This window comes from Echinops telfairi, unplaced genomic scaffold (genome assembly GCF_000313985.2).
Source record: "Echinops telfairi isolate 266 unplaced genomic scaffold, ASM31398v2 ScPeMD7_6273;HRSCAF=7185, whole genome shotgun sequence".
Lineage (NCBI taxonomy): Eukaryota > Metazoa > Chordata > Mammalia > Afrosoricida > Tenrecidae > Echinops > Echinops telfairi.
The window spans coordinates 4,606,457-4,618,866 of NW_022110173.1; the positions used below are offsets into that span (position 1 = coordinate 4,606,457).

A 12,410-nucleotide genomic window follows, 5' to 3' on the forward strand; every position below is an offset into this window, starting at 1 on the left:
TCACCACTCACAACACTGGTCCTGAAGGGATTCCCTGTGTCTCCAGTCCCTATCTGTACCAGTGTACATCCTCTGGTCCAGACCCCACTGAATTTCTGAAGCGCTCTGTGTGCTGCTCGGAGGGGGAAAACGTACTCCGACTTTTCGGCACCACGTACAGGAGCAGTGTAGACCCAGACCCCTCAGGTGCACAGCTGTTCCGAACAGGCAGGGTGTGGGGGCTAGCCACGCCCCGAGAGCACAGCATAAGGCTACGACTTTCTGCTTCGGACTTTTCTGGCATGTTCTCAAATCTCCGCCCCTATCAGTGAATGCTACTTTTAGAAAGACGGGTGCTTCGGACTTTTCTGGCATGTTCTCAAATCTCCGCCCCTATCAGTGAATGCTACTTTTAGAAAGACGGTTTTTCTAAAACCCACACCAGGGAAGTTCCAGGCCAGCCCCCGATTCTGGAAGGAGATGCGAGGTGGCAGGGCAACAGGCTTCGACCATGGGCAGCAAGCAACGCCTCTGCCTTTGATGGGGACATGGGAGATGGGTGATCTGACTCCCTGGCAGGCACAGGACACAGAGAAATGCTCTAAGATGCTGGGGGGGAGGGGGCAGCAAGCAAACAGGTTCCCGGCTCTCTTGAAGAGGCACTGCTACACTCACACCTCACACCCCCTCGGAGGCTTCTGGACACATCATCACTTAGGAGGACCCCCCCACACACACACCCCTCACCCCTTGAATCTGGTCCTGGTTGGGGTCTTCAGGTCCTGGATCACCCAGCCTTCCTGCAACACGTTTTATACCCTGGGGATCTTAGATCTGTCCCTCAGAATCAGCACTTCTTTTAGAAATGTGTCACCTCCCTCCAGCCCCAAATGATGCTTCTGTAGCCCCTGCTCCCGCTGATGTGGGGGCTGGTGACACATGTCACTGACTTTTGAAATCCACTCTCAGCTAAGAGCTTGTCCTCCATGAGGAGTTAGCACACAGGCGCTGGGAGGATCTAACGAAGGGTGGCTTCCTGAGCGAATTGGGGGCCATCGCTCCTGCCCCAGCCTTGCAGAGGCCCAGAGAAGGCGAGTACCCTGCTTGGTGTCGGGCAGCCAGACCTGAACCAGGTCCTGGGGCTGCTCTCACACGGCGGCCTTCCTCCAGGCCCTGTCTCTGCCTGGTCCAGGGGCCTCGGCCCTGGCTGGGACCCAGAACGGGTGGAATGGCCGAGGGAGAAGAAGCTGACAAAGTGAGGGCTTCCTCCGTTTTCTACACTTGCTTTCTGAAATTCCATCTTCCCTTCAACCCACCCTGAAGACACTCCATCCCCAAGACAAATGTTCCCTTCCGGTCAGCTAACAGAATGCAGTGTTAGCGGATAGCTGCCAAGAAAACCGCAGGGCAGGGAGCTTGGATGCCCATCCCAGTCCTGCTGGACACACATCCTCAGGAGCCCAAGCAGCCTGTGCCCCGCGGCTGAGAGGAGCAGAAAGAAGGGCTGGGCCCTGCTCTACCGAGGAGAGGTGGCAGAGTCCAGAGGGCACAGCCTGGACGGGAGGTGGCCAGAGGCTGCTCTGGGTTCCCATTCCCATCATTCCCATGCTGCCCGCTGAGCCGTAAATCACTGCTACAGAATCAGAGAACCTTCCAGAAACAGTCAAAACTTGAGGCTCCTGCTTCTCAACATGCCCTCCAGCCAGGTCTGTACCCTGGGAGGTGGCGCTTGAAGCTCGCCCATCCTGCCCCTGAAATGGCTGGGTCTTTAGAATCACACCACAGCGAAGTGGCAGTTGGGGCAATCTCCGGGGACTCAAGTCGTGGTCCCTTGGGGGAGCAGAGACATCTGGAGAGGCAAGGCTGGGGCCTTGGGCAAACGCGGTGACACCTTCTTGTGGGACAGCTCTTGCTACTGCAGAAGAACGGGGTGCAGGGTTGTAAGGGGTCCAGATTCTCCCCACCTTCCTGACCCTTTTCTCGCCAATGCAGTTTTGCATTTTCCTGAAACGTCTTTATAATATGCCCCTGTGACTGTACTGTATCCTGAGAAAAAACCTATCATGATTACCCCTTAGGAATTAAAAAAAAAAAAGTCCCCCTGATCTTTTGAACTGACCACTCTGCCTTGAACCCAACCAGTCCAACAGAGGTCCTCAGCAGCCACGTTCTGATGGAAAGCCTGCTTTTCTGGGGGATGTGTGTGGGGGTGGGGTGGGGGTTGGGGGGCTGAAATGAGACAAAGACAGATGTCTCACGGAGAACACCTGCCCAGTCCTCCAACGGGGAAGAGAGCTGCTCACAGGTGTCCATGCACGTAGGAGCTGGGAGTCTAGTAGCAGTGCCTTATTATCCTCTTACTTCAGAAAATCCAGCCGGCGGAGTGTGTTTGGGCTGTGACGGCCATTTGGCCTCAGAACACGATCCGAGTCGGAGCAAGCTGCCAGGGGCTGGTGAGGGGCTGGCTTATTCCCCCAGTGGCATTCGAGGGTCCAACCTCTGGTCACAGGGCCTCTGTGGGCCAGCCCTGTGCAGCCCTACTCCTACCTGAGGGGGGCTCTTGCTTTCTTCCAGTGGCAACCCGGGAAGGTGTGGGTGCAGATCGTACCCAGCACTGTCAGAGGGGGTGACACCAGTATGGCCCTAGGGACCCCTAGGAGGGGTCATCAAAGCAGAGATGGTGTCACCCATCAAGCAGTAGGCGGGTGCCTTCTGCCACTTGGCAGAAAGGAGGAGGAGGAGCTGCAGGGAGCCACAGGAGATGGGGACCAGGACATGGTGGGGCCCACCCACAGGGGGAGTGACCAGGCTGTACATGTGCGACAGGGCTGGGGTGGACCCGGGTACTGTGACACTTCACTGCAAACTCAATCTCCTGGTTTGGGCGGGGAGCAGGAATACGCAGGAATTAAGACCTGCATAAGGCCACAGGCACGCGGGCAAACGCGCACACATATGCACACGCCCATACAGGACAGTCTCATGGATGTCAAAGTTCCGAAGCAAACAGAGAGCCAGCCAGAGGTGCACACCGAGCAGACGTGGCCAAGTCCACTAAGGGCACACAAGGGGAGCTAGCAGGACAGGAAGGTGTGGACAAGGTCCCTCAGAGGGCAGTGGGCAGGCCTGGTGGCAGGGGTGGGGGGAGCTCCAGCGCTCGATGCCCCGCTCCGAAGCAATCTGCGTGCCATCAGTGACAGAGACGTACAATCTGCGAGGACATGTCTTTGAAAATGAGACATCAGGGATGTGTATGTGTGAATTCAAAGTTCTTCAGAAGAGATGCCGCTTCTCGCAAAAGATGGGATGGGGGGGGGCTTCGGGAGTGGCGCAGGGGCGAGAGCAGTGTGGTCACTCTGGGACCCTTCCTCTCTTGCCCTGGATGGTCATTAGGTAACCTCTTCAATGGCTGCTTTGGAAACCCCAAGGTCCTGCGGAATGGAGCAAGGGGAGTCTTTCTTCACTGACCCCGGGGTGGGTTCCGACTCAAAAGTGACCCCCGGGGGTTTCTGAGACAGTCAATGTTCACAGCAGCCTCCTCTTTCTCCCTCGGGGCAGTCCACCGGCACCCGGGCTCCCTCACGCTCCATCCTGTGGCTCAGAGACTTCCAACAGACTCCCAGCCCCCAAACAGCTGCCTACCACCAACAGGCCCCACAGAGGTGGCAGCTGAATGGGCAAGCCTCAGAAGGCTAGCTTCTCCTGGGCAGGACACAGCGCTGCCCCCACACAGTGCTGAGTGCTGCCTGCAGCCTCACCTCCCACACGAGTTGCATTCCGGCTACTGTCTGACAGCAGGGTGCCTGAAGGCTTCTGGGGATTCAGCAGCAGGGGAGCCATTGGGCCTACCTAGCAGCCTCCAGATCTCCAGCAGGTAAAAAGCACACCTTTACTTCAAACAATGAGTAAGCACAAAGCTCTCTCTGACTAAACTGTCTGCAGTCACAGAAAAGGGTGCCCCTGTAGCGGCCTTGGAATGGAAGGCTTCTGAATGCTTTGTGGGCAGGGCTGTGGGCTGGCTGAGAGACAAGTGTCTGTGAATGCCGAAGGCCTGAGGGGCTTGGCTCTGTTTATTCCCCTCCCCGCTGGCATGTGCAGGGATGTGAGACCCCGAAAGGCTTGTAGCTGGAGTCTAGAAAGTCACAGGGCCAGCTCCCCTTCTTCCCTTGGGCCCAATGCCGCATCGTCAGCGGGGATAGGAGGACAGAGACAGACGGACACCAGACACGTGTGAGAGTCTCTTGGGAGAGTGAGTGGGGAGAGAAGGGTGGGGGCAGTTGTGAGGAAATGGGTTTTGACCGTTTCCTCTCAGGAGATTTTGAATAAAAACAAAAATGTCCCCACATTGAGGTTCATCTAGAACTGACATAAACACCCTCCCCAGGTGGGGGTGGGAACGTTAGGAGGAGGAGGGAGGACAGGAGTCGGGCATTAGACAGGGACAGGGATGGGTTAATTGGGTCGTAAGCATCAGCCCTTTTACAGCATCAGTGGTCCCGAGCGAGTCAGTGAACACACTAGAGCTTGGGGCATGGGGGTGTGGGGGACGGGGACAGGACACTTCACGTGGCAACCACCAATCCTACATAGTGGTCTCTTCCTGGGGGAGCGCCCTGAGGGTGTGGCACTGCCTGGCAGTAGGAATCTTGGCTTTGTGTCTTAAATACACAGGCCAAGAAGGGTCAGAATAAGAAACAAGAACTCCCTTTGCCTGCTCTTCTGTTTTACAACCACTTCTAGGCATGGAGCTGCCAAGGGGTGAGGTGGGCCAGGCTGCCAGATCAGGGATGCAGGAACAGGAGCCCCCCCCAACGGCTAACCCCAGTGCTGGCTGCGCCACAACCCTCTCCCAGAGTCTTGACACAGGGCTCTAGCGGTCGTGCCTTTGAGCTGAGGGGAACGCTTGAGTGCTGCCCAGTGCCACCTGGAAGGTTCGTCAAGGCTCGGACAGCCTGGCCTCGCCTCCAGGGTTTTAGATCAGCTAGGCCTGGGGGCATGGAGCCTGACAATCTGCACTTCTGACATGATCCTTGGTCAGTGGCTCTGAACTTTCCTAATGAGGAAAGCGACCCTTTCATACAGTTCCTCATGAGGTGGTGACCCCCCAACCATAAAATTATTTCCCTTGCTACTTCATCACTGTCATTTAAGCTACTGCTATGAATCAGGTCTCCGCCCACAGGCTGAGAACTGCTGGGAGGAGATGCTGCTGCTGCTGGTCAGGGCACCACGATTTCAGAAGCACGGTCTTGGGTTCTGCCTGTCTTCCTGGGGGCGGGGGGGATCCCCCAATTCTGCAAAGTTGGGGGCAGGGGGCGCAGGCATGATTACAGGCCCATGGCCTCCTGTGGCAGCAGTGATAACAATGAAGCCAGTGCATGTGCTTGGACTGGGCTTCTGGGGACAAGCAAAACCCGCTCCTTCAACTGGACTCTTCCCTTCTGACTGGTTTGCAACAAACTTTATAGTGATGTGATGCTTACCACTTATGGGCAATGAGACCGGGGAAAGGTCATAATGGCGCGCGCGCGCGCACGCGTGTAAGACAGCTACTGCTATCAAACAATTAAGCAGTTTTATGGGGATATTATGCAAGATTCATGGTCTGGGACTGGTGACATTTTGTTATTCAAAAAACATCCAAATGCCCTCAGGCAGCCAGAGTGGGCGCCTGTCCGGGCGGTGGGGAGGGCCTGGCACGCCGCTCCATCCGAGCTGGAAAAGGGCCTGTGCTTCTGGCACTGGGTTATCAGGTGGACCCTTCTGGTTGTTTGGGAGCAGGGATCGAGGGGAGAGGGCGGGGAACGGGTTTCAGCAGGGTTAGTGGCAGCGTCAGATGCTGCTATACATACCACCCAGATGCAAGTCGATGAGGCCACTGTAATAAGACTCTCCCCAATAGTCTACAACAAGGAATTGGTGAAGACAGAGTTATTGGATCAGATAACCCTCCTGCCCGCCCCACGCCCGTAACCAGGTTACCAAGGAAATGCGGACACACACATTCACACACACTCACAGCTGGGAGGGCGGAGAGGGCAGCGGGAAGGCACGCATCGTCACGGGTACGTCCTGTACAATCTGCAGACAGACTGCGGGCTGGAGTGGGGAGCTCCACGGGCAATGGAGCCAACAGCCCATCCCCATGGGGCTCCTGAGCACACTCCTACCAGGTGGGGTGAAGGCCATGGCTTTGTGAGGAACCTCGATGCCTGGGACCCCAAGTTATTCAAGGAAGAGTTAAGCAAGGTCAGGGGCAGATCCAGGGTTATCTACTTCCTTATTTCCTGAACACTAGAAGCTCCAGGCTGAGCGGGCGGGCTGGGGCCCAGGCCTGTGTGTCTTACACAAGCTCAGCAAGGATATTGATCCTGGGGTTTCAATGCAGACATAGCTCACCCAAGGACTCTTGCACGCGTGACCTCACTGGAGACCACCTCAAACTCCTTGCACGAGCACTTCTGTGGGATGGTCTGACATGCATGAAGCCCTATTCTTCCGAAGTTCATGGCCTGCCTCCAGCCAGCCTTCTCTGTCAAACAGGCAGTCAGCACGGTTCTCACCCCTGCATCATGTGTCCCCAGGATCTTCAGGGCTGCTGTACACAGCCCCTCCGTCTTTAACTCCACCCTATTGGACAGCACCTTCTCCCCAAGGCTGAGATGCAAAGACTGGGCACTGCTGGGGGCTTCGGAAACTCTGCCATTGGAACAGGTGGGGGGTGGACTGTCCCAAATCACAGAGGAACGCAGGGCACGCCGAACTCCAGTCCCTACCATGTTTACCTCTTTTCTCCAAGGCCCAACGCCTGAAGGCTGACCATGGAGGCCCCGAGGGCACATCAGGAAGGGGAGCACAGGCCTGTGAGGGCTTTTCATCTGACACTCAGGGTGCTTCCATGTCTGAATCAGGGTTCCGGAACCAAAGGGGCTTGCCAGTGCCCCCAAGCCAGAGAGAACCCAAGTACTGCCTCAGGGTTGAAGGTTCCGCACCTTCAGGGAGGATCTAGGGAAGAGGGGGGTAGGGTGCAGGTCCAAATCAGATCTCTCCTCTGGAGGGACCACTTGGCTATCAAAGTCGGACGTTCCCAGATACTGAGAGCCGCTGGCGTCCAATATGAAGGCCCACCAGGGCCAGTGCAGTCCCCACAGCTGGGGCTGTGGTAAGATGCTGCAGGATCCTGCTCAGCTAAGCTTACCTTCCCACAGAAGAAAAGGGCACACAGGCCCGGCCTCGGTCAGGAGGCACCAGAGGAAAGGAGTCGGGGAGCAGGGAGAGAGGAAACGGTGGCCAGCATGTGCAATTCAGGCTCAGAGATGGCCCGGCAGCTGGAGCAGGGCCACTGGAAATGCTCACAGAGAACCAGTCTTCCAAGGGATGTGATTCAATTTTTAAGAGGGAAAAGGACATATTTAGCAGCATGTTCTTGCGGTAGGAGCCCTGGTGTCCTGAGAAATTCCCCGAACGCAGCACAGCACGGAGAGGGTTGCCAGAGAGAGCTTCCGAGGCCTGTTTTTAAAAATGGGACAGACAGCTGTTTGGATGCAGAGATCTTGCTTCGAGGAAGGAGTTCCCACTGGACAGCGGTTCTCAAACTGTGTCCTGGGGAACCCAACGGCTCTTCAAGAGGGTGTTAGGGCTCTCAGATACCTGGTTCGTCCACACTTGCACCCATTTAAGCACACTTCAACACCACCACTGATGTGCTTGCTAGTCTGTGCTGAGGCACAGGACACCGCTCGGCACAGGTGTCTGGACGTCCGTGAAGGCCAGTAGTGGGACTGCTTGCCTGCTTATCCGAAGTCAAGTCTGCTTTAAAGAAAGTGAACCTGTCGTCTGCTCGGAGGAGGCAGCCGCTCGGCAGTGTGAAGAATCTGCCTCTGAAACCATGGGGTGTCTTGAGTCGTTGCGGTCCCTGTTATCCGGACTACACCTGAGGGTTTGTGTTGTGGGTAGGGGCTGGCCAGACCACCTGGTCGCCAAGATCGACTGTCCTCAGGCGGCACGACCTAACCAAGGTCCACAAACATGGCTGATCATTGGAATCACCTGGGGATCTGGTGAAACTACAGATCCCGGGGTTCCTCTTACTAGAGATTCGGATTCAACGGGTCGCAAATGGAGCTCAGGGATCTGTGGTTCCAGCAAGTTCTCAGGCGATCCCAATGCCGGGGAACCTAGGCTCTAACTGACGGTGATCATGACCACGCAGCCCCCATCACAGCTACATCATGAGGGAAGCCAGGAGAGGCTCTCAACACAGATGCTCCGATTGACTATATCTCCTTGGGTTATAGAAACTGCAGGATTACCCGACACACCAGGTAAGCACATGCTTACCTGTGCTTACTTGCTGATCTACAGCGAATGATTTCACATTTTGCTCAGCACAGCACATCTGAAAAGAGGCTCTGGATCTGAAATTCGGTTCTATGGGTTTGAAAGACAGATGCCAACCACGCCAAGAAGCAAACTCTCTGATGTGGTGAACACAAATGTCATCCAACACCAGGGCAGTGGCTGGGGCCTGCTGTGTGAGGAGGAGGGACAAAAACCAACAACATCCACAGCTGCATCTTTTCCCTCCCCAAGCTCTTCGTCTGAAGGACAGCACCTGTGACAGTAGGGCTGCAGATTCTAGGCCGTCAAGGTCTAGAGAAGGAGACCTCCCCTTCTACACCTGACCCTCCAACCCAACCGTGCGGACTACAGGCCCTATCAATTCAACTGACACCAGGCACACACCGTGGGGCCACCAGGGGCCTGCCCTCGCGCAGCATCAGGCCGTCACAGCTGGCTGCTCACGGTCCCACAGCTTCACGGCAGCCTGCTGCCTGTGCTCCCTTGCCCCACCTCAAGGTCAGAACAAGGAAGTAACATGAGGTCGTGCTATTTCTTTCCACCCCAGGCTCGTAATTTGAATGCCGAACCTGCCTACAGGCCTCCTGCTCACTCAGAAATGGAAAGTTTCCCCGCACAGAGATGGAGCCACCTGAGAAAGCAGAAACCAGTCACTACGTGCCGGAGACTGGGCCTCTGGGTCTTCTAGCTAGTCTGAGTCAGGTCCTGCGACATCCATGGCGGGGGAGGGCGGGGGTGGGGGGACTGGGTATCATCAGCCATGTGGGCTCCAAGTCCATGTCGCTCTCTAAGGCCCCCTCTGTGCTGGCCTGCCATGGCCAGGCGAGCCCCTCAACCCTGCCCTGACCACTCTCCTGTCCTTCTGCGAACAGAGGGCCTGTGTGCACCCTGGGACCCCGCCTGCACTCCACTCGTGGTGTGGAGGGTGTCCTTGTGTGTCCCCTATGGTGGGCAGGAGAGGGACCCAGGGAGAGCTAAACAAAGGGCGGTGGTCCATGGGGGACCAGGCTGGGGCTTGCTCGGTACAGTTCTGTGATGGCGGCTTGTGGTCTCAGCTCCCTCGTTCCCGGTTATTTCCTTCTAGAGAGAAGGGACGGGGTGTGGGAAGAGGGGAGGACAGGCAGGAGAGCGTCCAGGGCTTGCCACCAGCAGGTGAAATGGGCTCAGATTTCATCCCACAGGTACATGGCAAGCCTGGGAGGCAGGGTGAGGACCGGGCCCGAGGGCAGTCCCAAACAGAGGCCCTTTCCGTGGCCCCAACCTCAGTGGTGAAGGGGCCCAGCCAAGCCTGCTGGAAGAGGAGCTGAGGTCCAGATGAGGGGACGTTAAGGCCAGCTAGCCTGGCACTGGTGGGTGGGGGCTTTGCCTCATGAAGAAAACCGAGACAGTACCTGCTTCGCCGCGCAGCGCCTTTTCCACAGCGACCCCTCTCTCCTCCAGCTGCCTCTGCTTCTCCTCCACCTGCTCCAGCTGCCGCTGGATGATCTGCCACAGAACCAGACCCTCCATGAGCGCCACCCTCGCCTCCTGGCTTCCCGGAGGAGGGCAGTGTGCATGGAGAGCGAGGGAGGACCAGGGATGGGAAGGGCTCCTTCTGGGTGGGCCCTGAGCCACCCTCGGCAGCCCTGGCTCCATGCGCAGACTCCCGAGAGCCTGGGGGCAGGAGGGGATGGATGTGCGTATCACGAACCAGGCTCCCCTCAGAGATGCTGCTCAGCAGCAGGGGTTCTTGGGAAGCACTGCGGAAATGCTGCCTCAACGAGGGATTGTTTTCCATCAGAAGCTGGACTGGCCAGGATCGGTAAGGCCCTCCCGGGACAGCCCTGACCTCATGCCACAAAATCCCAGGCCCTTCAGAGGCTGCTTGGTAGCGGAGCTTATAAGTGAGCGAGCTGCCTCTGCAGGGGTTGCTCTAGACTAGGGGTGGGTGAACAGACAAGCGTGCCTGTGGCAATTAGCTTGGCTTCGCCAAGTGGTCTCTCAGAGCCGGCCTTGGAGCCTGCGGCCGCGGCTGCCATGCCTTCCACAAGCCTAAGGGGCTAGTCTAGGGCTGACACGCTTGGCCAGCCTTTCACCTGCACTACAAACATGAGGCCTCTGTCCTTACATTAGGTGCTCTCGGGGAGCAGGGGCTACAGGGTGTGACCCACGTGGCTGGCAATTTAAAACCACCGGCAACTACTCCGGAGAAAGACTGGGCTTTCTCCTCCCGTAAACAGTTACAGTTCTGGAAACCCACAAGGGATTGCCATTAGTCAGCACTGACTCCATGCCAGTGAGCTTGGTTTGGGTTCGGTCCTTACATTAGGAACCCTGGTGGCGTAGTGGTTATGCATTGGGTTGCTAACTGCAAGGTCAGCAGTTTGAAACCACCAGCTGCTCTTTGGGAGAAAGACAAGGCTTTCTACTCCTGTCTCGGAAACCCACTGGGGCGGTTCTACCCTGCCCTCGAGGCTCGTGATGAGTCACCATCAACTTGATGGCAGAGTTGGGTTTCTTGGTAGTTACATTATGATTGTACCCTAAGAACTTGGGGCTGCCCTCTCATGCCAGTGACTCACACAGGGCCCGCCCCCTACCTCTGCCTTCTTGCCTCTCCTCAGACCAGGCCTAGAATGAGCAAGCTGGACAGGAAGATAGCTGCGGCACTCAGGAGTGGAGCAGTGCCACCTTCCGTGGGCTCACCTGGGCTCGGTGTAGCCGCTTCAGTTCCTCCTGTTTGGCCTGTCTCCGAGCTGCCTTCTGCACGCGCCGGGTCAGCTTGAGGCTCAGCTCCTCCTCTGTGTAGGTTCTCGGCTGGAGAGAACGAGGTTTCCTCAGCCCGTGGTGCTGGTGGGAGGCTGGCTGGCAGGGGTGCAGGAAGGGCTCTTTTTGGTGGTGGGAGCTGGTGCCTGACCCCCGTGGCCTCTCCACAGAGCACTGCAGGGCTGAGGGTGCCGGCAGACATGTGAGTGCAGGAGAGGTGTGTGGACAGATGGCCTGGTGGGCAGCTTAGCCAGAGGGGTGACTAGCACGTACGTTTCACTACTGTGTGGGATGGTGGTGGAAAAGGTCTCCTCAAGCCCCTGCTTCTAGGAGGCTTACAGGGAGAGGGCAAGGAGACAGCAGGAGGGTCTTTTTCAGTCCCTTGCTCTGGAGTCGGCACTGACTCAGTGACAGTGAGTTTGGCTTTGTTTCTCGTTTTGGTATTAGAAGCTACATTCTTCAGGAGTGGTACTTGTAAGTTTCTTTAAAGAAGCAACATCCGAAGTAAGGAAAACGGGGATGCTTCTCTTTTAAGTATGGATGCCCCTGAACTCACTAATAAGAGTGTGGAGAAAAAGCCATGGGCTTGCAGTGGCGTGGGGCATGGAAGAACTGAGGGCACTGCCAGGGTCGCTGGGAGAGTGGTGGGGGGAAGGGCACCAGTGTGTCGGGTGCTTTACCCTGGGCACCAGAGGCAAACGTTGGGGGCTGTCTGTACTTCCAACACCCTCTTGATTGCCTCTGTGGATTTTATAGGCCTTAATGGCGACTTCTGTATTCAGCCCAGGCTATGTTGTCATTCTAACAGCTGGTGTGGTGGCAGCGGGCCCACTGAAGGGGGTGGCGCCGGGCCGGAAGACCACCAGGGGTGTGCTGGGGCCCCCAGCATCTTGTCTTGCTTTGTGGTGCAGGCCTGTGAACTCCCACTGCTGCCGTGCCCCCTCCCTCAGGCCCTGGAACAAAGGGCCACATGCACTCCCGCCAGCCTCTCTGGTCGCACCGCACGTCTGAGGGCAGCCCTGCTGCCAGTGCTGGTGAGCGCCATGCATGGAGGAACGCAGTTAGTGAGGATGGGCTGGGAGCCGGGGCGCTCTGGGGAGTTAATCACAGACAAGCATGCAACAGGGGTGTGGTGTGGGGGGCAGTCGATGGGAAGGAGACACTACCTTTGATGCAAACGATCTCCTGAACGCCAAGGCGTGTGGTACATAGACCGACTTTTAAAGGGATGGCACGGAGAACAAAACAGAACGGCAATGATGGTAATGATGGGGGGAAATGAGAAACAGCACACACAGAAATGGAGCAAAATCAGTTAGACGTTT

At 57.0% G+C, this 12,410-nt stretch overlaps 1 protein-coding gene across 1 annotated transcript in view; it reads right to left on the reverse strand.

Annotated features, from left to right (window-relative positions):
- Positions 1 to 12,410, reverse strand: part of MICAL3 (microtubule associated monooxygenase, calponin and LIM domain containing 3) — a 114,935-nt gene that overhangs the window by 7,436 nt on the left and 95,089 nt on the right. Inside the window, 2 exon segments of the mRNA XM_045295900.1 lie at positions 9,732 to 9,825; positions 11,026 to 11,136. Coding sequence (XP_045151835.1) covers positions 9,732 to 9,825; positions 11,026 to 11,136 — 205 coding nt within the window.